At 42.6% G+C, this 26,518-nt stretch overlaps 2 protein-coding genes across 2 annotated transcripts in view; one reads left to right on the top strand and one right to left on the bottom strand.

The window, feature by feature from the left end:
* LOC105482129 (G protein-coupled receptor 19) overlaps positions 1 to 26,518 on the bottom strand; it is a 96,859-nt gene that overhangs the window by 8,680 nt on the left and 61,661 nt on the right. The gene's annotated exons all lie outside the window — the stretch shown is intronic.
* Positions 4,613 to 26,518, top strand: part of LOC105482123 (cAMP responsive element binding protein like 2) — a 31,239-nt gene continuing 9,333 nt past the window's right edge. Inside the window, exon 1 of the mRNA XM_011742073.2 lies at positions 4,613 to 4,925. Coding sequence (XP_011740375.1) covers positions 4,911 to 4,925 — 15 coding nt within the window. The 5' untranslated portion in view covers positions 4,613 to 4,910. The remainder of the gene's footprint in view (positions 4,926 to 26,518) is intronic.

The raw sequence follows: 26,518 nt of genomic DNA, 5'->3' as shown, positions 1-26,518 counted from the left end.
CTAATTTTTTGTATTTTTAGTAGAGACGGGGTTTCACCGTGTTAGCCAGGATGGTCTTGATCTCCTGACTTCGTGATCCGCCTGCCTCAGCCTCCCAAAGTGCTGGGATTTCAGGCGTGAGCCACCACACCTGGCTCATCTTTGTCTTTTTCTTGGTAGGCTTTTTTAAAAAAAGTATTGCTATTTCTAGATTTTATTGGAGATGGGTCTAGCAAAAATTTCCAGAATTGCATCAGACATTTTTCATTTCCAATGGATGTTTGGAAAGGGTTGGGCAGTTTTAAAGTTTTCAGACTCAAACGTGTCAAACTGGCCAGGTGCAGTGGCTCATGCCTGTAATCCCAACATTTTGGGAGGCCGAGGTGGACAGATCACCTGAGGTCAGGAGATTGAGACCATCCTGGCCAACATGGTAAAACCCTGTCTCTACTAAAAATATAAAAATCACCTGGGCATGGTGGCACATGCCTGTAATCCCAGCTACTTGGGAGGCTGAGGTAGGAGGATTGCTTGAACCCGGGAGCTGGAGGTTGCAGTGAGCCAAGATCGTGCCACTGCACTTCAGCCTGGCAACAGAGCTAGATTCCATCTGAAAAAAAAAAAAAAAAAAAAAAGTGTCAAACAAAATGGAAAGTCAGCTGGAGCCTAACAAGCTATTTTAATGAGCATTCTTTCTCTGCGATGTTCCCCAGGGGATATGAGCCCAAGCAGACCCATGTGGCCCAGGGAGTAACACGATCATCTTGGCTCTGTTTAGACACCTGTGCCCAGCGGTAAGGGGACCAGGAGGGAGACAGATTGATGAAAGCATAGAGGCATGCAGACCCATTAGGAGTGGGTGTGCGCCATGCTACTTAGAAAGTTACTACAAGAAACTCCATAGCAGTGACAGAGGCTTGATGCAACATGGGCCAACAGTGCCTCTATGTGGGGTGTCTGAGAGTATATGAAATGTGTTTGTGAGTGTTGGGGAGGGAGTGAAGAGAAGAGAAATACATGTGTTTTTTAAAGGAATTGCATGCCTTGGAGGTTCCTTTTGAGAAGATGGTATAGGAAAAAAAGATTGAGAACCACGCATATAGAACACACCCAGGACGCTGAGAGCACATTCTTCCCCTAACCACTTAAAAAACACTTTGCTGTGTTTGCTCTTCTAATCAGTCTGATGCACAGCTTTCCCTGCCCACCATAAGTTTTGTACCCTCTTACCTTCGACTTATCAGCATATAGATATTAAACTTGATCTGTATTATTTGTCACCAGATGCTTTGTTTAGTAAATGATCTAAGTTTTCTGTATATCACCTCCTGGATTATAAAGTCCTTGAGGATTTACACTGTACTTTTAGAAGTTAATACACCTTCCGGGCGCAGTGGCTCACACCTGTAATCCCAGCACTTTGGGAGGCCAAGGCAGGCGGATCACGAGGTCAGGAGATAGAGACCATCCTGGCTAACACGGTGAAACCCAGTCTCTACTAAAAATACAAAAATTAGCTGGGTGTGGTGGCAGGCGCCTGTAGTCCCAGCTACTCGGGAGGCTGAGGCACGAGAATGGCATGAACCCAGGAGGCAGAGGCTATAGTGAGCCGAGATTGCACCACTGCACTCCAGCCTGGGTGACAGCGAGACTTTGTCTCAAAAAAAAAAAAAAAAAAAAAACAGTTACATGGGACATACTTTCCTAAAAGGGTATTTGCGGTTTATCTGAAATTCGAATGTCATTGGGTATTCTGTGTCTATATTGCTAAATCTGGGAACTCTACCTCAGTTGGATTTTGCAAGAGTTAACAAAGCACTTTATGAGTCTTTGAAAAGGTGTGAGCCAAAGGGCTCTTCAGGAGCAGCACTGACAAATATGCAATCTTTGTCAAGTTCTCAAGGGCCCTAGGTAAGCCAAAACAAAAACAACAGTAAAAACAAGCTCACTGCCGGGCACGGTGGCTCACGCCTGTAATCCCAGCACTTTGGGAGGCCGAGGCAGGCGGATCACAAGGTCAGAAGATCGAGACCACGGTGAAACCCCGTCTCTACTAAAACTATAAAAAATTAGCCAGGCGCGGTGGCAGATGCCTGTAGTCCCAGCTACTCAAGAGGCTGAGGGAGGAGAATGGCGTGAACCCGGGAGGCGGAGCTTGCAGTGAGCCGAGATCACGCCACTGCATTCCAGCCTGGGGGACAGAGTGAGACTCTGTCTCAAAAAAAAAAAAAAATACAAGCTCACTAACTTTATCAAATGAGGACACAGCCAGTTATTTTAAAAATAATTTTAATGAGATATAATCCACTCATTTAAAGTGGTTTAACTAAGGCCGGGCGCGGTGGCTCAAGCCTGTAATCCCAGCACTTTGGGAGGCCGAGACGGGTGGATCACTAGGTCAGGAGATCGAGACCATCCTGGCTAACACGGTGAAACCCCGTCTCTACTAAAAAATACAAAAAACTAGCCGGGTGAGGTGGCGGGCGCCTGTAGTCCCAGCTACTCAGGAGGCTGAGACAGGAGAATGGCCCGAACCCGGGAGGCGGAGCTTGCAGTGAGCTGAGATCCGGCCACTGCACTCCAGCCTGGGCGACAGAGCGAGACTCCGTCTCAAAAAAAAAAAAAAAAAAAAAAAAAAAAAGTGGTTTAACTACAGTTAAACTACAATTTAGTGGTTTTTTAATAATTCACAGGGTGTGCAACCATCACCAAAATCGATTTTAGATCATTTTTTTCTCTTTTTTTTTTTTTGAGTCAGAGTTTCACTCTTGTTGCTCAGGCTGGAGTGCAATGGCATGGTCACAGCTCACTGCAACCTCCACCTCCCGGGTTCAAGTGATTTGCCTTCCTCAGCGTCCAGAGTAGCTGGGATTACAGGTATGCACCACCAGGCTGGCCAGCTTTGTATTTTTAGTAGAGATGGGTTTCTCCTTGTTGGTCAGGCTGGTCTTGAACTCCTGACCTCAGGTGATCCGCCCACCTCGGCCTCCCAAAGTGCTGGAATTACAGGCATGAGCCACTGTGCCACGCTGAATTTTACATCATTTTCAGCACCTCAAAAAGAAACCCAGTACTCCTTAACTATCACTCTCCTTTCCAGGATCCCTCCATCCCTGCCATTCTTCAACCCTAGCCCTTGGCAACCACTAATGGATGTTTTGGTCTATTTAGATGTGCCTGTTCCAGACACTTCATTATAAATAGAATCATAACAATATGTGGCCTTTTGTGTCTGGCTTCTTTCACTTCACATAATGTTTTCAAGGTTCAGACACATTGTAGTGTGCATATGCTTTCATTCTTTTTCATTGCTGAATAATATTTCTTTCCTTTTTTTGAGACAGAGTCCTGCTCTGTTGCCCAGGCTGGAGTGCAATGATCACAGCTCACTTCAGCCTCCAACTCCAGGGCTCAAACTGTCCTCCCACCTGGGCCTCCTGAGTGGCTGGGACTACAAGCACCACCACCACACCCAACTAATTTAAAAAATTTTTTGTAACACACCCAACTAATTTTTAAATTTTTTTTGTTGAGACGAATCTTACTACATGGGTCTTCTTCTTCCTTCTTCTTTCTTCTTCCTCTTCCTTCCTTCTTTCTTTTTCTTCCTTCTTTCTTGTTCTTTCTTCTTCCTTGTTCTTCTCCTTCTCCTTCTTCCTTCTCCTCCTTTGTTCTTCTTCCTTCTTTCTTCATTCTTCTTCCTTCTTTCTTCTTCTTCTTCTTTTTTTTTTTTTTTTTGTCTGTGTCTGGTTGTATCGCCCAGGCTGGAGTGCAGTGGCACAATCTCCGCTCATTGCAGCCTCTGCCTCCCAGGCCCAAGTGATCCTCTCATGTCAGTCTTCCCAGTAACTGGGATTACAGGCATGTGCTACCACATCCGACTAATTTTTGTATTTTTTGGTAGAGACAGGTTTTGCTATGTTGCCCAGGCTGGTCTCGAACTCTTGGGTTAAAGCAGTCCTCCCGCCTTGGCCTCCCAAAGTGCTGGGATTACAGGCGTGACCCACCGCCCCTGGGCCAGTATTTCTTTATTTGTATAGTCCACACTGGTTTATCCATTCATTCAGTAATAGACATCTGCATTGTTTCCACTTTTTGACTATTATGAATAATGCTGCTAGGAAAGAACATTTATGTAGAAGTTTTTGTGTAGTCATTCGTTTTAATTTCCCTTGGGTATGGGCGTGGCCAATATTCTGAGGAACTGCCAAATTTCTTCCCAAAGTAGCTGCACTATTTTACATTCTTAGTTTTTCTTTTTCGTTTTTTTAAAATAAAGAATCTTTACGGTTTCCTCAGCGTCCCAGAGGAGGGCCTGCTTCCGGCACCCCACCTTCCGGGCTGCCTCCGCAGAGCTCCAAACTCGCCTCCCTGCCATTCCAGGCCCTGGCACTAAGGAGCCAAAACATCAGGTCAGGCGCACTTTGGGCCTCCAGCCCGGCCCCGCCTCCTCAGCGTTAGCTAGTAGGCAAAAGGAAAACAGCTGCCCATGAATGAGGCTATGTGGACATTGTAGTTTTTTTTCCAGTCAGCAGCGCAGAGACTGTGATAAGAAAAACCACAATTCCCAGAATGCCGCGGTGCTACGGCAGCCGAAGGGGCCATTCCGCGTGTGGCGCTCCCGCCCACTCTCCGGTCTCGGCGGCTCTCCAGAGCGTCTGTAAACACCCAGAGACTGTCATGGAGGGGGAGGAGGAGGCGGCGGCGGCGAAGGGAGGCGTTTGGGGCCGCCTCCAGGGTCCGCTCTGCCATTCCTGAACTGGGCCCTAGTCCCCGTGACTGTGGCATCAGGGAAGCGAACTGTTAGGCGAGAGGAGGAGGCAGCCAGAACCATATCCCCTTCTTCCTCGGGGCGGGGGCCGGGCCAGGCCGGCTGAGCCGGGGGAGGGCTCCGGGAGGGAGTGCCCGGTCAGGCCAGCCTGTCTGCCGAGATGGATGACAGTAAGGTAAGTCTTGTGGTTTGCACGCGCCGCCGCCTGCTTGTCGCTCAATGCTAGTCCCGCGGCTGAACCTCTGCTATGTAGTCCACGCCAACACCCAAGAGACACCTGCCTAAAACATACCTGCGCCTCTCCAGTCACTGCCCGATGGTACCCAGCCAGGAAATGAGGGAACACCGGGGCTGCTTTTTTCCAGGAAGGGCCCTCTCTGGAAATTTTTCACTCCCAGGGCAACCCTGTTTGCTAGCTTTCCAGGTAGTGCAACCCCTAGTCCTTAACTTGCCTGTCGAGATAAGTGAAGAAACGACTGTACTTTTTCTTCTTGCACTCTTTTGCTGCCTCCTACCTTCTCTCCAGTTTGGAGACTTTAGTGCACTCTGAACCAGTCTTATTCCCCTTGACGATTCCCCTTTCTTCTCTCAGGCTCCCTTACTCAATGCACCATTCATATAATCAGTTCACTCCCCCTCTGAGCTATTTTCCTGCGGTTGGTTGGAACACTGCTAAACTCCTGTTGCTATTTGGCCAGTCTGGAGTTTAACCTCGTCTAGAAAGCCTTCTCTAAAAAATAGTGATTTTTCTTTTGTTAACCTTAGTATCCCATCACCATCCAGTTTCCCTGTCCAAATCACTTACTTTATGATTGTAAGATAATAGATAACGTTCATTATTGGTTAATCCAAATAGTTTATGTATAGCCTTTCTGTCTTTATTTATTGAGACGGAGTTTTGCTCTGGTTGCCCAGGCTGGAGTGAAATGGCGCGATCTCGGCCCACCACAACCTCCGCCTCCGGAGCTCAAGCTTTTCTCCTGCCTCCCGGGTTCAAATGATTCTCCTGCCTCAGCCTCCCGAGTAGCTGGGATTACAGGCATGCACCACCACACCCGGCTAATTTTGTATTTTTAGTAGAGACAGAGTTTCTTCATGTTGGTCGGGCTGGTCTCGAACTCCCAACCTCAGGTGATCCGCCCGCCTTGGCCTCCCAAAGTGCTGGGATTACAGGCGTGAGCCACCGCGCCTGGCCACCTTTCTGTCTTTACCTCTACCCACATTAGTGTTGTTCAGTTTTATTTCCTGAAGATAGGGATGCTCAGGGATTTGCTTATTGATGTTTCAGGTTGCTTTGGAATTGGACTTTCTTATTTTAAGGAATCAGACTTCTAAAATCTGCCAGTTTTTAAAGTAAAAGCCATCCTTTGTGCTTCTCAGCGTCTTCTGTTTCACAGTCTCTGGCATACTCTTTATGATAGCTTGTCCTTTGGGTGTGTTTTTTTGCTGCTGCTGCAGTTTGTGTTTCACATATCCTCAGAGAGATTCAAAAAATTTCCAACTTCTCTGTGTTCCTTGTTTTATTCTTTCTTTCTTGTTTTCTCTTCCTCTTCATGTAGAAGGCTGTGAGGAAGTGACAGATGGAAGGGAAAACCCAGTGCAGTACTCTGGAATTGGGACTCACCTAGAGGAACGGATTGCTTGTGAAGTAGTAAATCCCACTTAATAGGAAGTGGTATTTCCAAGACAGAAGTGGGGCACGTTTCAGGAAGCTATCGGCTCTTACAGTGCTTAGTATGCTCAGTACACACATTAATTCCCTTGACAAGAATCTTGCCCTTGTTCGTTTACAACAGTGCCAACAGAATGCGGGATAACATTGTAGACTCTTCCAGTTTTGCCATAGTAACATTCGTGGGGTATGATATTGGGGAAGTGGTATTTCCAAGACAGAAGGGGAGCGTTCTGAAAGTTTTCCAGAAAAATCAGCAAGTAATTTTTTTTTTTTTTTTTTTGCTTTGAGTATTTCTTTGGGGAGGGGACATCACACTTCTTTTTTTTTGAGACAGAGTCTCGCTCTGTGGCCCAGGCTGGAGTGCAGTGACACGCTCTCAGCTCACTGCATCCTCCGCCTCCTGAGTTCAAGCAAATCTCCTGCCTCAGCCTCCTGAGTAGCTGGGACTGCAGGCGTGTGCCACCACACCCAGCTAAATTTTTATTTTTAGTAGAGACAGGGTTTCACCATGTTGGTAAGGCTGGTCTCAAACTCCTGAGGGACCTCATGTGATCCACCCACCTTGGCCTCCCGAAGTGCCAGGAATACAGGTATAAGCCACTGCGCCCGGCCAGGACATCACACTTCTACTCAATGAAGAGAAATGTTTTTATACCTTTCGTCTTTTTTACCCCTATTATGCCATGAATTCATAGGGAATAAGTTCCAGTAGCTCAGGCTCTTTTTCACTGGTGGAGCAGACTGGTGCTTCAATTGAACTCAGGTACCTTTCTTTTTTAGTTTACTTTTTTTTTTTTGAGATAGGGTTTTGCACTGTTGCCCAGGCTAGAGTGCGTTGCTGTGATCACAGCTCACTGCAGCCTTGAACTCCTGGGCTCAAAGCAGTCCTCCACCTCAGCCTCCCAAGTGACTGGGACTACAGGAATTCACATCCACGCCCAGCTAATTTTTTGCAGAGATGAGGGTCTCACTGGCTTCTTTTTCTGATCATTTTCCTTCACATGTTTCTGGAAGCTGTCAGCTCTTAAGAGTACTTAATATGCTCAATACACACATTAATTCTCTTGGCAAGAATCTTTTCTTTTTTTGTTTACAACAGTGCCAACAGAATGCTGGGTAACATTGTAGACTCTTCCAGTTTTGCCATAGTAAGATTTGTAGGGCATTCCTTTTTTTTTTTTTTTTTTTTTTGAGATGGAGTCTCTGTTCCCAGGCTGGAGTGCAGTGGCATGATCTTAGCTCACTGCAATCTCTGCCTCCTGGGTTCAAGCTATTCTCCTGCCCTAGCCTCGCTAGTAGGTGTGACTACAGGCATGGGCCACCATGCCCGGCTAATTTTTTTTTTGAGACAGGGTCTTGCTCTGTTGCCCAGGCTTGATGCAGTAGTGCAATCTTGGCTCACTGTAAACTCTGCCTCCAGGGTTCAAGTGATTCTCCTGCCTCAGCCTCCTGAGTAGCTGGGATTACAGGTGCATGCCACCACAACTGATTAATTTTTGTATTTTTATTAGAGACAGGGTTTTGCCATGTTGGCCAGGCTGGTCTCGAACTTGTGGCCTCAAGTGATCCACCCACCTTGGCCTCCCAAAGTGCTGAGATTACAGGCGTGAGCCATTGCACCTGGCCAACTTTTTGCATGTTGTAGCAGAGACGGGGTTTCATCATGTTGGCCAGGCTGGTCTGGAACTCCTCACTTCAGGTGATCTGTGTAGGCCATTCCTTATTAAACAGTGCCCATTCCATTGATGTCTACAATATCACCCTTCTTTTTTTTTTTTTTTTCTTTGAGACACAGTCTCGCTCTGTCACCAGGCTGGAGTGCAGTGGTACAATCTTGGCTCACTGCAACCTCTGACTCCCTGTTTCAAGCAATTCTCCTGCCTCAGCCTGCCGAGTAGCTGGGATTACAGGCATGTGCCACTATGCCCAGCTAATTTTTGTATTTTTAGTAGAGCTGGGACTTCACTATGTTGGCCAGGATGGTCTTGATCTCCTGACCTCGTGATCTACCCGTGTCGGCCTCCCAAAGTACTGGGATTACAGGTGTGAGCCACTGCGCCCGGCTACAATATCACCTTTCTTGTAGGTTTCCATGTATGTGGCCAAAGGAACAACTCCATGTGTTCTAAAAGGCCTGGAGAACATCTGTTGGTGCCTTTTCTCTTTCCCTTTGTGTTCATCATTTTGGTGAATTACTGGAAGATGGCAGTTCCAGCCAAAAGGCAGAAATAATATATCATAAAAGTCTTTGCTAGCTTGATCTTTCAGTGTTAATTTTGAAATTAAATCTTAATGCTGTGTCCATTATCTTGTCCAGAAAATAATACTAATGTTATGGGTGTTTAAGGATGGTAGAAGAATGTATTGTTCTTTATTTTTCCTAACTTGAGATTCAGAATGTATTCTTTCTGGTTTTCAGTTTTTTCCTTTTCAGACCTTTGCAACATTTAACAGCTTACTGAAGGTCTTCAATAATTTCAAATAAGTCCAAGAAAAATACATAGGATTCTGGGCTATTTTACTTAGCTGTAAGATCACATAAAGGTTATTTCTAAAACCAGCAATCTGGTGGGGTGAAGGAAGGTTCACAATGTTATTGTTTAGCCTAAGAGAGTGAAGTTAAAATTTGAGGGTAAGCTATCCGTGAATTACTTCCTAAAGGATACACAGGTAAGCACAATGAATTCGATTCTCACTCTTTATTAATTCATTGTTTTTATAAGTACTTAGAAACTAGCAGCTTTAAAAACTTTAGTGAGTATCAAAAAGAAAATTCATTTAAAATGTCTCTGGATGGAGAGTGCCTCTGGAGTACTCTACTTGCACTTCGAATTCATGTTGTAGTTGTAGATGAGTAATATTTACATGTCATGTACAATACTGGACTCTCCTTCAACAGTCAGGCACTGTGAAACTGTCCTTATGTAAGGCTTTGGCAGCTCCCAGCCCTGCCTTTTCTGTGCCCTAGTTATAATCCCACAAAATTGTACTGTCCTCCTAGTATATACAGACATACACACAAAACATACTTTTCCCTCACATTCTGTATGAGTCACAGTCTCTGGTTCCATTTTCCTCAGTGTAAGGGAAGATGAGGATTGGGGTTTGGAAGTGTGGTGGCTGTGCCAGTGAGAGCATAAAGGATGACAAACTGGCTGACAGCAAGACCAGGGCAACAGGAAGAGGACAGAGTAGGCAGGAACAGCAGTTATAGAGAGGTAGTATTTGACTGAGTAGGTCAGGAAACATGATGATGATGATGATGATGATGTGAGGACCTCCCTTTATAAAGATTTTGTATTCTGAGTTGTTTTTACCAGTGGTGATAAATGAATTTGCTGAGAGTTCTCCACACTCTGCCATCTAGCCGGCTGGAGTGAGAGCAGGACAAATTTGAATGGGGAACAGCTTTGCCTCCCAAGTTTCTAGCAGTGTGCCTAATACAGCATAAAGTACTCATTAATAGAGATTGAATTGAATTGGATCAGGGTGACATGAAGGAGATTGCCCTGATGTACTCAGGCTTTATTAATCAGTGTGCTCCAGCTGAGCAAACCAGCCAGCACGTCCTTACCATGGCAAATGAGAGAAATAAAGCAAGAGATAGATGGGGCATCTCAAAGTGGGGTTTAGGAAAGTGTGAAGTAGCAGAGCTCAATTGCTAACTGAGTAGATCTCCTACTAGGCTTGTTGGGAAGGAAAAAATCTTGGCTAATTTATTTACTTTTTTGAGCTTCCATATCCTTATCTGTTAAATGTGGCCAATAGGTGAGGTTTTGGTGAGGATTAGGGATGATACATTTAAAGCTCTAGTACAGACTCTAAAACATAGTAGGCTCTCAAAACACGTTACCATTATTATATTACCTAACAGTGATTCCTTGGGCCTTTGCACAGTGCAGTAGGTCCCTGAGATGCTCATTTTAGTAATTCCTAAGTATATGCTGTTGTATAAGATTTGTAGCACCTATACTACCCTTTGCTCCAGGCTGTGCCCCAGATGGGACAGGGGCAGTGGGGTGGGACATAAAATGAACTTAAGCTCTGTCATTAACTGTTAGATAGTGTGAGAAAGGCAGTCTCCTGAGGCCACCTCCATGTTTACCACTAGGAAAAAGTACTTGTTTTTATGAAAATCTCTTCTCCTTGGCCAGGTGCGGTGGCTCATGCCTGTAATTCCAGCACTTTGAGAGACTGAGGTGGGTGAATTGAGTTCAGGAGTTCAAGATCAGCATGGGCAACATGGTGAAACCCCATCTCTTCAAAAAATACAAAAATTATCCAGGTGTGGTATGCAGCTGTAATCCCAGCTACTCAGGAGGGAGGCTGAGGCACGAGAATTGCATAAACCCAGGAGGTGGAGGTTGCTGTGAGCCAAGATTGTGCCACTGCACTCCAGCCTGGGCAATAGAGCTGGACTCTGTCTCAAAAAAAAAAAAAAGAAAGTTTGTTCTCCCTTGACCTGCTACATTCAATTAGAAAATAGAAATGTGTTATTTTCAGAGGCTTTGATCATAGATAGAAAGTTCTCATTTTTATTTTATGTTGGACTTTATGTTTATTGAATGAACACAAGAATAAATTGAAATATCCTAAGGTGTCAAGATCCAGTTGAGGGACTGATGCAGGAGTGGGCTGGCTGATGGCTGCAGCGTGCCAATACGGGTTGCCATTTCCCTCCACACTTCTTTTCTACTTTGTGTTCTACGTGATTATCTGGAAATGAGGTTTCTTGCACTTTCCTTACCCTTTTAACCCCCTTCCTCTGCCAAAGTCTTCTGATTCTTTTCAGTTCTGAGTAGTGCTGGTTCTCAAAACAATTTTTAATTTGGCAAAAAAATCTCCTCGACATTCTCACATATATTCTTTGGCTCCTTAACCATCCTCCGGTGCAGTTGGAGCTACCTTCCTTGGGCCGTGCCTTATAGCCCAGACATTTTCTGCTTTTCCTGTCCTCTTACTCACATCAACACTTTCTAGAAGACCAAGACAAAAGAGCCATGTCATCTATTAAACAAATCTCTGACAGTAGACATTAATGTGCTTATGTGCTTTCTTTCTTTTCTTTTCTTTTTTTTTTTTGAAACGGTCTCACTCTGTCGCCCGGGATGGGCACAGTGGTGCAATCATGGTTCACCGCAGCCTCCACCTCCCTGGCTCAAGTGATCCTCCCACTTCAGCCTCTGGAATAGCTGGGACCACAGGCGCCTGCCACCACTCTTGATTAATTTAAAAAAATTTTTGGTAGAGACAGCCTGTGTTGTCCAGGCTGGTTTCAAACTCCCGAGCTCAAGCAATCTGCCCATCTCGTCCTCCCAAAGTGCTGAGATTACAGACGTGAGCCACCAGGCCCGGCTGCCTTTCTTTGTCTAGGTTACATGCACATTTCAACTTGAGTACCTCTACAGATAATTCAGAAACCAAGGAGTAATTTAAATACCACAGAAACTAGTTGAAATCTAAGTTTAAATAACCTTAATCTAAATTTAATCTAAGTTTAAATAACCTTATTTAGAATGTTTTATCCTCTAAGATTTTCAGGAAAGTTTATTTATTAATTCATCCAACATTTGTTGGACACCTAATATGTATGAGGCATTGTGCTAGGCATTGGAGTTGCAAAGATGATTAAGAGTTTGTAACTGTTCTCAGGGAACATTTTATTGGGTGAGGCAGACAGAAAAGTAATTACGATATGGTGAGGTAGAAAATGAGGGCAACAGAGGCAAAGTTCTTTTGGGGCACTAAGAGTGGATGCTTAACTGTCGAAGTATGTCAGACATGGGTTTACAGAGTAGGAATGAATCTTTAAAGAACTGGAGTCCCCTCCAAAACAGGAAAGATGGAATATCGTGTACTAAAGCATCTTGCACAGTACAGTAAGTATTTTGGTACAGCTAGAGAAGGATCGACAGGCTTTCTGTAAAGGGCCGTGCACACCATATGGTCTCTGTTGGAATTATTTCACTCTGCCATTGTATCATGAAAGCAACCATAAGCAGAATATAATGAATGGGCGTGGCTGTGTTCCAGTAAAACTTTATTTTCAAAAACTGGGCCGGGCACAGTGGCTCATGTACAGGCGTGAGCCAGCATTTGGGGAGGCCAAGGTGGGCAGATCACCAGAGGTCAGGAGTTCGAGACCAGCCTGACCAACATGGAGAAACCCCGTCTCTACTAAAACTGTAAAATTAGCCGGACGTGGTGGTGCATGCCTGTAATCCCAGCCACTCGGGAGGCTGAGGCAGGAGAATTGCTTGAACCCAGAAGGCGGAGGCTGCAGTGAGTCGAGATCGCACCATTGCACTCTAGCCTGGGCAACAAAAGCAAAACTCTGTCTCAAAAAAAAAGAAAAAAAAAACTGGCAGTAGGCTGTATTTGGGTTGCCAGCAGGGTGGTAATTTATTAACCCTGAACTACAGCATAAAGCACAAGTAGAGGTGTGGTCAGAGATGAGGATGAAAGATAAGCAGGGACCAAATTACAATATGCCTGGTAAACAAGGCTGAGAAATTTGGGTCAGTATTTTTCAGAGTTGAAGAGACCTGGTGAATCAGATTCTTTTGGGATAGGGTCTGGGAATTTTGTGAGTGGCTTCCCAGTTGAGTGGCTCTTATGTGTAATGAGGTTTGAAAACCAAGGCCATAGATGTTGGGGAGCCATTGAAGGGTTTTAAAGCAGAAGTGACAAAATCAGATTTGTGTTTTTGAAGAAAAATGCCAATGCCTATATGGAGAACAGATTAGGGTGAAAATGTAGGAACTGGGACAAGACCAGAGGCAGATGGTCCAATTATGAAAGAACATGGGTTTTAGCATATGACTTGAGTTCAAATCTCATTTTCACCCTTTCAAACTGTTGTGATTTTGGACAGATTATTTAATCTCTTCAGATACTACTTTCTTCAGATACAGATTGGGTGTGTTAACAAGGACCTTATTGAGTTATTGTGAGAATTAAATGTAGTATATGTATGATCCCATACCAAAAGAACTTAATACATACTGAGTTCAATAAATCCTGGTCTTTTTTGAATTCTCATCGGTCTGGTTAGATTGTGCAGAAGAAAGGCCTGAAGACCATATTAGAGACTTTACAGTGTAAGTTGCAGTTGATGCGGCGTGCTTAAAATTCCGAAAGGATAAAGAGTGGAGAGAATAGAGAGCTAAAGAGAGCCCTGGAAAACTCTAAAGTGATCAGAAGATTCCTGAAGAATAGGACTCAGCAAAATAAACTGAAAAGAGAGGTCAGTGACGTAAGAGAACCAGAAGACAGGGCTGTTGTGCCATCTAAGAGTGGAGAGACTTTTAAAAAGAGGACTTACCAGTTGCAGGGGATGGGGGAAGGGATGGGGTTGGGAGAGGAGAGGCAGAAGTTAACTCTCAGGCTAGAGATGCCTACTTGATCTTTCTCCTGTCGACTAGAAAAACTGGCAGAAAGGTAACAGCAGGAAGATGTGAGTAGACTTTGCTGCTTTCTGTAGATCTGGCAAATAAAAAAAGAGAAGAAGCCTAACCCACAGCTGTGGAGGAAGTTATGGGAGCCTTAACATCAAATGAAAATGCCACTGCTTGTTTTGTTTTTTCTTTAAAGTGGTAAAGAGCAGTGGCTAGCCACATTCATATTTATCTTATTTTTCTTTAATCCGTGGGAGATAACTTTTCTCTTTATGTTTTTAAGAGAAAGACAAAACAGGCCCTCCTGTTTTCCTTTTTGGCTGAGGCTCCTGGTACTTCTTCATCCAGATACAGTAGTTCTCTTAACTTTAACAACTGGAAACTTTTAGTAGTCGCCTTAATTAGAGCATCAGGATGTAAATAAGTGTAAAAAGGGTGATAAAAGAAGAGTTCTTAATTGGTTTTCAGATTTCACATCCCTGAGAGTGGGAAACTGGCATTTCCTTTTAACAGCTTTAAAGTTGTTGGTGGTAGTTGTATCAATTTGAAGCACTTTCAAAATATCGCTGATTTTTCTTTTTCATTTATTCATTAAATTATCAATCTTTTAATAAAAATATCTCTTAAATGCCTGGCTCTGTGCTGGACACTGTGGGATTGCAAAAGAGTAGAAAACATAGCTTCTGTGCTTGAGGAGCTCAGACTACTTGGGGAGATAGAAAAATGTGTGAGTCCACTAAAAAAACAATATAACAAAGCATATAAATTCAGTGTGATATTAACTCTGTGTTCCAGGACTTTGAAGAAAAATGACTTATGGATTGAGGGTGGTGGTCAGTGAGAGCTTCAGAGAAAGAGGGCTAGAGCTGATCTTAACAAAACAAGATTTGGCCTTTTGGATGGTGGGAGGATAGAGGGAAAATAGAAATGTAGGTATAGTTAGAAGTGCAGGGGATGGAGTTCAGGCTAGTGGTCTCTAGGGAGACTGGCTTGAGTTGATACAGAGGGTGCCTGCTAGAGAACTGGCTTTGTGCAGGAATCCTGGATGCAGTGGGCTGAATGGTGGCCCCTAAAACAGTATGTCCGTGTCTGAATCCCTGGAACCTGTGGTTATCACCTTATATGGTAAAACAGTGAATATTACCTTGGATGGCAAAAGATGTGATTAAGGATTTTGAGAGGAGGAGCTTATCCTCCATTATCTAGATGGGCCCTAAATCCAGTGACAAGTGTCCTTTTAAGACTTGAGGCAGAGGGAGCTTTGATGAACAGATGAGGAAGCAGTGTGACCACTGAGGCAGATTGGAGTGATGTGGCCACAAGTCAAGGAATGCTGGCAGCCACCAGAAGCTGGAGAGGCAAAGAATAGATTCTCCCCCATGGCCTGCAGAGGGAATGCAGCTCTGCCAGACTGCCCCAGTCTGGACTTCCAGAGCCAGAGAATAAATTTCTGGGTTTAAGCCACCACATTTGTGGTAATTTGTTACAGCAGCCCCAAGAAATGAGTATAATGGATATGATGACTTAGTAAGTAGTGCTGAGCCAGAGGTCTCTTCTTTTTTTTTTTTTTTTTTTTTTTTTTGAGACGGAGTCTCGCTCTGTCGCCCAGGCTGGAGTGCAGTGGCCAGATCTCAGCTCACTGCAAGCTCCGCCTCCCGGGTTCCCGCCATTCTCCTGCCTCAGCCTCCCGAGTAGCTGGGACCACAGGCGCCGCCACCTCGCCCGGCTAATTTTTTGTGTTTTTAGTAGAGACGGGGTTTCGCCGTGTTAGCCAGGATGGTCTCGATCTCCTGACCTTGTGATCCGCCCGTCTCGGCCTCCCAGAGTGCTGGGATTACAGGCTTGAGCCACCGCGCCCGGCCCAGAGGTCTCTTCTTGAACTTGAGGGTGACATGGCCAGGGCCATTAGAGAAAATTTGTTATTTCTATAATGATCAGGTATTACTTTTTTACAGTGAAGAAAAACACCCTTGAAAAGAAAGGTTAATCTGGCAGCTCTTGCAAAATGGATTGACTAGGGAAGTGGGGTGGAAAAGGGGAGATGGTGGGGAGATGCACTGGGCACCTATTGTAACAACCTGTGAGTAGTGCCCTGACTGGTGTTGGGGTGTCAGTGAAGCAGGATATTTCCTGGACCCTTTCGCAGGACTCACTACAGGAGTGCCTCATATACTCAACCCACCACTCTCAGCTCCTTGCAGTAGGGAGCATGTGAGCAAACGTGTGAGGGAACTGGCGTGAATGAGCACTGGAATCGGCCAGCTGCTTTGGTGCTGGCAGGAGTGAACTTTCTGCAGACCCAAAGACAGCATCCAGGTAGGGGTGCCTGAGACTTCTGAAGCCCCAGAGGGAGTGTTACAGTGCTCTTTGAGCTCTGCCATCCGTGGATGGCTCAACCATTAATAGCTCAGTGGACCCTTTGCCTTTTCTTGTGAGGCAACTGCCCTCCACCAGCAAGGGCAAAGGGCCAGTGTGACAGCCTTTTGTTTCTACACTTGTGGCTCCCAAACTCTTATCCATCGTCCAGGTAAATGAGGTCACACAAATGAATTGAAGGATGGTGAATGCGGGGGATTTTATTGCTGATGAAAGTGGTTCTCAGCAGGAGGGGGAACTGAAAAGGGGATGGGACTGGTAAGTAATCTTCCCTTGAAGTCCAGCTGTCTCCAGCCAGACTCTTCTCTGAAGTTACGCCATCAAGCCATTCCTCTGAAGTCAGGCTGCTGCTCTCTGACATCTAGTTGTAGTCTCGTCTACCGGCTGAGTTTGGGGGTTTTATAGGCACAGGATGGGGTGTGGCAGGGCCATGGGTGGCTTAGGAAAAGGCAACATTTGAGTGGGAAAACAGGGATGTAAGTTCTCATTTTGGGCCGTCATTTCAGGCTTTTCGGCTTGAGGATGGGTTTTGTTGGGGACCCACCCTTTTCTGTCTAGAATTTTCTGTCTCCTGTCCCTATCAGTAGGAATGGTGAAGAAGAGAGAAATCAGAGGTTTATAAAGGAATACAATGGCATCACTTTAGTGGGTGGGCATGGAGAATCACAGTAGTAGAGGGAAACTTCAATGAGGTGTAACATGAAAAAGTTTGTTAGTTAACCTCCTCAGCACACCCCTTAACTGAGTGCCTAATATCAAAGTGAGTTGCATTAAATGAATAACCATATATCATAAATACAACAGTGTATTTAATGCACCTGTCAGTGTTAGAGCTTTTTCAAGGAATTATATGATCAGGTGAATGCGTCCTGTCTGGGATGTGGATGGGAATAGGCATGTGTGATTACCTTCTGACAGGCTGCCATGATACAAATCTGGGGACTTGGGTTCTAGTCCCTGCTCTGATGGAAGTCTCTGGACTAAAATCTTGTCATCTATGAAATGAAGAGATCACATATCCATGTCTGTGTATACACATCCCTCCACCACCAGCATTCTTGTCTACATTGATATTCTGCTGTCTGCAGTGTTACTGTTTGTTTCATATCTGCTGCTTTTCACCAGTCTAAATGCATGAAGGTTAAGGGTCCTATTGCTTTATATTTATCCCTAAAGTTTTACAGTGTTTGGGACAAAGTGAGTATTTAATAAAGGTCATTGAATAAAGGAATTAATGTGCCCCTCTTTACCTGAAAAAGATGAGGGTAATACTGCTTACCTCATCTGAGGTAGTGTGAAATAACATGAGGTAGCGTGTAGGCCTCATTCAAGGCCTTGTTCATAATGAGCGCTTTATGACCACACACCCTGATTTAGCCCCGAATTTATGTTTTTATTCTGTTTGTCCTGAAAAATGGGAAGTAAATGGTCCAAGAATCTTTGGAATAGGATTAAATGTGGGTACTAGAGACTTCTTCATTTTAAGAAGCCCCAGTTAACTCCTAAAGAGCATGCAACCATAATTATGTATTCTGTTTCTGTGGAAGTTAAACTTGTTGACTGTGAATCCTAGGCCATCCATAATTTCCTCAGGCCTTTGCAGACTAGTTTCTATTTTGTCTTTTGCTGTAATGGTTAATTTTAGAATTATCAGCAATGATTAAATCCAGTTTTATCTTAATTCTCAACCTTAAAACTCATGAGTTAGAACCTTATGCTTGACCACTCCCCTCCAGAATACTCATTCTCCTCATAAGCTTCTGTATCTGTGCTACCTTGATTCTTCCCTTGCAGCTATTCTTTTTGCTTTTTCAGGTTCACTAGGCAACCATGTCTTTTTAAAAAATAATAGCTTTGTTGAAAGGTAATTCACAAACCATAAAATTCACCTTTTAATTTGTTCATCCTGTGATTTGTAGTATATTCACAGAGTTGTGCAATGATCATCACTATCTAATTCCAGAACAGTTCCATCACTCCAAGAAGAGACTCTTATAACAAACTGTGGTACATCCCTCCAGTGGAATACTATTTAGCAGTAAAAAGAAATGAGTTGCTAGGTGCACGTGTAGTTCCAGCTACTTGGGAGGCTGAGGCAGGAAGATAGCTTGAAAACAAGAGTCTGAGACCAGCCTGGGCAACATAGCAAGGCCCTGTTTCTTAGAAAAAAATAAAAATAAAGAAAAAAAGGAACAAGCTATCAAGCCACGAGAAGTCATGGAAGAGCCTTAAATGCATGTTGCTAAGTGAAAGGAGCCATTTTGGAAAAGGCAAAACTATAGAGATAGTAAAAAGTTCAGTGATTGTCAGGGTTTCAGGAGACGGAGGAAGAAGGAGGAATAGATGGAACACAGGAGATTTTCAGGGCAGTGAGACTATTCTGTATGATACTGCTTATCAAAATATATAGAATATACCACACCGAGAGTGAACCGTAATGTAAACTGTGGACTTCATTAATAGTACAATATGTGGCCTTTTGTATTTGTCTTCTTTCACCTAGCATAATGTTTTCAAGGCTATCATTGTTGTACCATGTGTCTGTACTTCATTCCATTTTATAGCTGAATAATGTTCCATTGTATGGATATACTACATTTTGTTATCTATTCATCAGTTGATGGACATTTGGGTTGTTTCTGCTTTTTAGGTATCATGAATAATGGTGCTGTGAACATTGATATACAAGTTCTAATGTGGACATATGTTTTCATTTCTTTTTGGAATATACCTAGGACTGGAATTGCTAGATTATAAACTTTATGTTTAACTTTTTGAGGAGCTGCCAGAATGTTTTCCAATGTGGCTGCACCATTTTACATTCCCACCAGCAGTGTATGAGGATTTCACTTTCTCCACATCTGCACCAGTACTTGTTATTGGTTGTCTTTTTTTTTTTTTTTTGAGACAGATTCTCACTTTGTTGCCAGGGTGTGGTGCAGTGGCGCAATCTCGGCTCACTGCAACCTCCGACTCCCGGGTTCAAGTGATTCTCCTGCCTCAGCCTCCCGAGTACCTGGGCCTACAGGTGTGCGCCACCATGCCCAGCTAATTGTTTTTTATTTTTAGTAGAGATGGGGTTTCACCATGTTGGCCAGGATACTCTCAATCTCTGGACATTGTGATCCACCCACCTCAGCCTCCCAAAGTGCTGGGATTACAGGTATGAACCACTGCACTCGGCTTGTTCAATTTTTCATTTTTGTATATGGTACAAGGTAGGGATCCAACTTAATTATTTTGCAAGTGGCTATCCACCTGTCCCAGCACCCTTTATTGAAGAGACTGTTCTTTCCCCCATTGAATTGCTTTGGCACCTTGTCAAAAATCAATTGACCATAAATGTAAGGATTTATTTCTGGATTCTCTGTGCTTTTCCATTGGTCTGTATGTCTGTCCTTGTGCCAGTATTGCACTGTCTTGATTACTGTAGCTTTCTAATAAATTCTGAAATCAGAAAGTGTGAGCCCTCCAGTTTATGTCTTTTTCAAGATTGTTTTGGTTGGGCCGGGCGCGGTGGCTCAAGCCTGTAATCCCAGCACTTTGGGAGGCCGAGACGGGCGGATCACAAGGTCAGGAGATCGAGACCATCCTGGCTAACACGGTGAAACCCCGTCTCTACTAAAAAATACAAAAAACTAGCCGGGCGAGGTGGCGGGCACCTGTAGTCCCAGCTACTCGGGAGGCTGAGGCAGGACAATGGCGTAAACCCGGGACACGGAGCTTGCAGTGAGCTGTGATCTGGCCACTGCACTCCAGCCTGGGCGACAGAGCGAGACTCTGTCTCAAAAAAAAAAAAAAAAAAAAAAGATTGTTTTGGTTATTCTGGGTCCCTTATATTTCCATGTGAATTTTAGGACTAGCCTGCCAATTTCAGCAAAAGGGTAGCTGAGATTTTGATAGGAATTTTGTTGAAACTGTAGATCAATTTGAAGAGTATTACTCTCTTAATAATAATAAATCTTCCAGCCCACTAACATGGGCTGCCTTTCCATTTATCAGATGTTTAATTTCTTTTAATGATATTTTGTGGTTTTTAGTGCACAGATTTTGCACGCTTTATGCTAAATTGATTCCTAAATATTGTATTCTTTTTAGGCTACTATAAGTGGAGGCATTTTCTTAATTTCATTTTCAGATTGTTCATTGATAGTGTGTAGAAACACAACTGATTTTTGTATAGTGATCATGTATCCTGGACCCTTGCTCTACTCATGTAGTAGCTCTAAAAGGTTTTTTCAGCGGGGCAAGAATTCTTTTGGATTAGATTTTCCATATTTAAAATCATGTCATCTTCAAGGACATAGTTTTACTTTTTCCTTTCCTTTCCTTTCCCTGAATGCTTTCTGTTTCTTTTTCTCAGTAGTACAGTGTTAAATAGAAGTGACACTGTCTTGAGAGAAGACAAGATTGTTGGCCGTATTCATGATCTTTGGGGGAAAGCATTCAGTGTTCCACCATTAGTAAGATGTTAGCTGTGGGTTTTTTGTAGATATCCATTATCAAATTGGGGAAATTCCCTCCTATTTCTAGGTTATTGAGTGTTTTTATCATGTGAAGGTGTTGAATTTCTGTCAAGTTCTTTTCTTTTCCTTTTTTTTGTCTATTGAGATAAACATGCAAGTTTTGTCCTTTTTTTCCTGTTGATACAGTGTATTATAGTAATTGATTTTTCAGATGTCAAACCAACCTTTATTCTTGAGATAAATCCCTTTTAGTCATGGTGTATAATCTTCTTTATATGTTGCTAGATTCAACCTTCTAGTATTTTATTGAGGTTTTTTTGCATATAAATTCACAAGGCCATAGTGTTCTGTAGTTTTCTTCTGATATCTTTGTTTGGTTTTGGTTTCAAGCACATATTATTGGCCTCATGGAATAAGTTGGAATAAGCTTTCTCCTATTCCACTTTTTGGAAGAGTTTGTGAGTGTTGATTATTTAAATATTTGGTAGAATTCATCAGTGAAGTCATGTGAACCTGGGCTTTTCTTTGATTACTAATCAAAGAAAATTTTTTATTACTAATTGTATCTTGTTATTTGCTATAGGTCTAATTCAGATTTTCTATTTCTTCTTGAGTCTGTTTTGCTGCTTTGTGTCTTTCTAGGAATTTGTCCATTTCATCTAGGTTATCTAGTTTTTTGGCATGCAATTTTTCCTAGTATCCTTTGTATCCCTTTTATTTCTGTAATGTTGGTAATGGTGTCTCTTTCGGTCCTCATTTTAGTATTTTTGAGTTTTCTCTTTCTCTAATGGTCAGTCTAGCTAAAGATTGGTAAATTTTGTTGATCCTTTTGAGGAACCATCTTTTGGTTTCATTGATTTTTCTCTGTTGTATTTCCATTCTCTATTTTATTCCGCTCTGCCTACTATTTATTATTACATTCCATCTACTTGCTTTATGTTTAATTTGCTCTTCTTTTGCTAGTTTCTTAAGGTGGAAGATTGTATTACTGATTTGAAACCTTTCTTCTTTAAAAAAAAAAAAAAAAAAAAGGTATGTTCAGCTCCCTCTGAGGAATGCTCCAGTTGTACCCCTTAAGTTTTAGTATGTTGTATTTCCTTTTTTTCATCTCAAAGTATTTTTCTAATTTCCCTTGTAATCACAATTGCCATCTATTTTCCTTAAAGTATTTTTCTAATTTCTCTCGTAATCACAATCCTCTTTGACACATTGGTTACTTAGGAATGTCTTTTGTTTTTTAACTGTCATTTATTAAATACTGATTACCAGGTACTAAGAATTATATGACACAGTTCCAGGTGCTTACTTTGAAAAAGTCATGACCTTTAGTTTTAGCTTGTCTTAAAAGAGAAAGTGTTTAAAACAGGGAGTTGGAAAATTGGGACCTTCAGTCTTGCTTGTAATCGGTAGACTTTAACACTTTTGACATATAATGAAGACAGACTTAGTATTTCAAAAACCTTACTGATGTCTAACATCTTTAATAGCCCACCTTTGTGAAAGAAGCTCTGTGTGAAGGGTAAGAAAAAATCACTGGCTAGCAGGTTTCTTTTCTAAGTGGTTGGAGGTCGGGAGACAGGTATTGTTTCCCCTCGGGCTCACTGTCTGCATCTCACAAATGTGCTCTAGGGTGGAAAAAGACATAAAATGGATAGTGGGTAAAGAGGTATACTGTTTTAAAGCCAGCTGTTTAAATTTGCACCTGACTCTATGTAAATAGAAATAAAATTAGAACAGGAAAAAAAAGCTGGATGTGTGGGGTTATTTTCATAGTTTTCTTTGGAGTTTATGTTGGTACATGAAAGTCAGTACTTTTGTTTGTGCATATTAATATGTTTCCTCACAGAAGTATCACAAAAGAGCAAGGGAACAATGTGGTTATCCTTGAGTTTTTGAAAACGTTATGAATTGTGAAGAATGGTCTTTTGGCCCAGGAATTAATTTAAGGAATTAGTGGGCTTGATTTCAGTTTTAGCTGCTGGTTCTTGGTTTCTAATTAACTTCCCCTATCTGTTCCTCAGTCTTTATGGCTTATGATATATATAAAGTTCAGTTGTTAAGGCAACTAGTACTAACCTACATTTGTATGATACTTTTTTCTCTTTTATTTTTTTATCTCCTCAAATTCCTTTTACCAAATAATTTTTTTCTTTACAAAGTAGTCTCATATACATTGTTATAGCTAAGATTTATAATAATCCTGTGATACACTTGACTCTCTTGGAACTTTAGGCATTAGCTGTTACAAAAAGCCAAAACATTCGGCTTATTAATGAGGAAAAGTTAAGCTAGAGAAGTGGTGATTATATGTTTTATTTATTTATTTATTTATTTATTTTTTTTTTTTTTTTTTTTTTTGAGACGGAGTCTGGCTCTGTCACCCAGGCTGGAGTGCAGTGGCGCGATCTCAGCTCACTGCAAGCTCCGCCTCCCGGGTTTACGCCATTCTCCTGCCTCAGCCTCCCGAGTAGCTGGGACTACAGGCGCCCGCCACCTCGCCCGGCTAGTTTTTTGTATTTTTTAGTAGGGACGGGGTTTCACCGTGTTAGCCAGGATGGTCTCGATCTCCTGACCTTGTGATCCGCCCGTCTCGGCCTCCCAAAGTGCTGGGATTACAGGCTTGAGCCACCGCGCCCGGCCGATTATATGTTTTAAATGTGACTTTATAGTAGATGACATAAAATACAGAAACCTTAGATTCATTTACTATGCCTTTCTAATAAAAAAAAATGGAAGAACACAGATCCAATTAAAATATTTTGCTACCATGAAAACTAAACAAAGGATTATAGCTTTTATTTTATATTTTTATGATTGGTAGATTTGTTTCAAAAATCAGTGAAGTCCATGAAGTACACTGTGTTCTCTTTCTGGCTTCTCAAAATCAGCTACTCCTGAATTAATTAAAAACAGCAATATATGAAGTATTGGATTATAGTGTTGTGTGATTAATGACTCATTTTACTACATAAAGAATAGATGTCATTATTCATTTATTTCACTGTAGACATGAGTTCTCGATGTAGTACATATAAGCTTTTCAAAAAGTGTATTCAGTAGTAAATACACTTTATTTTAACGCAGGGTGATTTCAAAATATTTTATTAAAATTATGCAATTGATGAGATATAAGGATAATTTTAAATTTAGTCCATTGTAATATTTGGATGCACTAGGTCATCCTGCAGTTGCTTTCAAATATTTGGCTCTGAAGAAAGTTTCATAGATAGATAGATAGATAGGTTTTTTGTTGTTGTTGTTGTTTTGAGACAGTCTCGCTCTGTCCCCCAGGCTGGAGTGCAGTGGCGAGATCTCCTCTCACTGCAAGCTCTGCCTCCCGGGTTTACGCCATTCTCCTGCCTCAGCCTCCCGAGTTGCTGGGACTATAGGTGCCCGCCACCACACCCGGCTAATTTTTTGTATTTTTAGTAGAGACGGGGTTTCACCATGTTAGCCAGGATGGTCTCGATCTCCTGACCTTGTGATCTGCCCGCCTCGGCCTGCCAAAGTGCTGGGATTACAGGCGTGAGCCACCGTGCCTGGCTGGTTTTTTTTTTTTTTTGAGTTGGGGTCTTGCTGTTGTCATCTAGCCTGGAGTGCAGTGGCCCAATCTTGGCCCACTGCCACCTCAGCCTCCCAGGTTCAAGCGATTCTTCTGCCTCAGCCTCCTCCCAAGTAACTGGGATTACAGGTGCCCACCACTATGCCCGGTTAAGTTTTATATTTTTAGTAGAGATGGGATTTCACCATACTGGCCAGGCTGGTCTCGAACTCCTGACCTCAGGTGATCCACCTGCCTCGTCCTCCCAAAGTGCTGGGATTACAGGTGTGAGTCACCATGCCCAGATAGATGTATATTGTTATAATGTAATAAAAACATGACGATTGGGCCAGGCCCGGTGGATCACCTGAGGTGGGCACCTGTAATCCCAGCTACTCAGGAGGCTGAGGCAGGAGAATTGCTTGAACCTGGGAGGAGGAGGTTGCAGTGAGCTGAGATGGCGCCATTGCACTCCAGCCTGGGCGACAAGAGCAAGACTCCATCTCAAAACAAACAAATAAAAAACATGACGATGATGCAGAAGAGAAAAGTTTTAAAAGACCAGATTTTGAAAACTTGAAACTAACTTGGAAGTAGTACTGAGGCACCTGGCTTTTTTTGTTTGTTTGTTTTTGTTTTTTGTTTTTTTTTTTTTTTTTGAGACGGAGTCTCGCTCTGTAGCCCAGGCTGGAGTGCAGTGGCCGGATCTCAGCTCACTGCAAGCTCCGCCTCCCGGGTTTACGCCATTCTCCTGCCTCAGCCTCCCGAGTAGCTGGGACTACAGGCGCCCGCCACCTCGCCCGGCTAGTTTTTTGTATTTTTAGTAGAGACGGGGTTTCACCATGTTAGCCAGGATGGTCTCGATCTCCTGACCTTGTGATCCGCCCGTCTTGGCCTCCCAAAGTGCTGGGATTACAGGCTTGAGCCACCGCGCCCGGCTTCTGCACCTGGCTTTTAAGATGGTGGTGGAAAGGACATATTTTGTTTTTCCCCAGAGCCTTGGAGTAATCTGCCTCATTTCAGAGCCACCCCACAAAATGCTAGATACAATGGTTGGCCATCATGATATGACAGAGTTTGGTAAATGTGGCTGATTCACATTTAAAGCTTGGTTTTCTTGACCTAACAGACTTAGTAATTATCTGATCTTTTTAGGGTGCTTAGCTTTGTGAATGTGATACTAATAGTATTTCAAACAAATCCAAGTTTTTGTATCCAAACAGATATTGACCCTTTGAGTTTTGCTACCTGGGAAGGCATCTACATTTATTCTAATAATTTGCCAGTGTTTGATTTTTGCATCTTCTCTTTTAGAATTGCCTTTAAAGCCTTAGCAATATTCCTGTCAGGACACTAAATGTGTAAAATTTTTATTCTTTGAGGGCAATTTTCAGAAAGAGCTAGACATCAGTCATTCAGAACCTTGTCAGATAAAGAAAGTGGATAATCAGATTGGGAATTTAAAGAATAGTGTATAGCTCTAACATATTGTTATGCCTTATAAAACTTATAAAAACTGGCTCCAATACTACTTTCCAAAAAATCTTTGAATTGTGGCATTATTGGAAAAAATGTACCCCCTTTCAAGGTGACTGCATTGAAGAACACTTAGTTGATGAAATGTACCCCCTTTCAATGTGACTGCATTGAAGAACACTTACTTGATGTGTAAGTTCAGGTTCAAGTGTTTAATAAGTCATCATCTTTACCACATAGTTGCATCTTGCATAAAAACTGGGGAATGTTTCAAAGCTAAACAACAAAGAAGATTAAATTACTTTGCCAGTCACCTAATAATTGTGCCTAGGCAGGTAACTGAGTAACAGGGATATTGAGAGGTTGCTTTATGACATCAGTGGGAGCAGGTAGAAATCTACTGAGACAGTTGAGACTTCTGTGTGTTCCTTTGGGCTCAACAAAGTTGAAGGAATTTATAGCCAAATTCCTTAGGATACATATTTATTTATATATATATAATTTTATACACATATTTTATATTTTATTATCTAATTTGAAAATCATAAAAATATAGGAAAAGCTATTTATAATTACACCTATCAGAGAAGTCTTCATTGACCTTGTTTACGTCCTTCTATGTATTGTTTTATAATGTTGAGATCATAATGAACTTACAGTTTCGAATGTTGAGTTCTTTAAATGTATTTTGTTGGAATTATTTTCTCAAGGCAATAAAAACTTCTTAATGAGTCCAGGCACAGTGGCTCACACCTGTAATCCCAGCACTTTGAGAGGCTGAGGCAGGAGGATCGCTTGAGGCCAGGAGTTTGAGACCAGCCTGGTCAACATAGCAAG

The sequence above is a fragment of the Macaca nemestrina genome, chromosome 10 (assembly GCF_043159975.1).
Source record: "Macaca nemestrina isolate mMacNem1 chromosome 10, mMacNem.hap1, whole genome shotgun sequence".
Lineage (NCBI taxonomy): Eukaryota > Metazoa > Chordata > Mammalia > Primates > Cercopithecidae > Macaca > Macaca nemestrina.
Note: the sequence above shows the minus strand (reverse complement) of the source record. Positions and strands in the feature narration are given on the sequence as shown.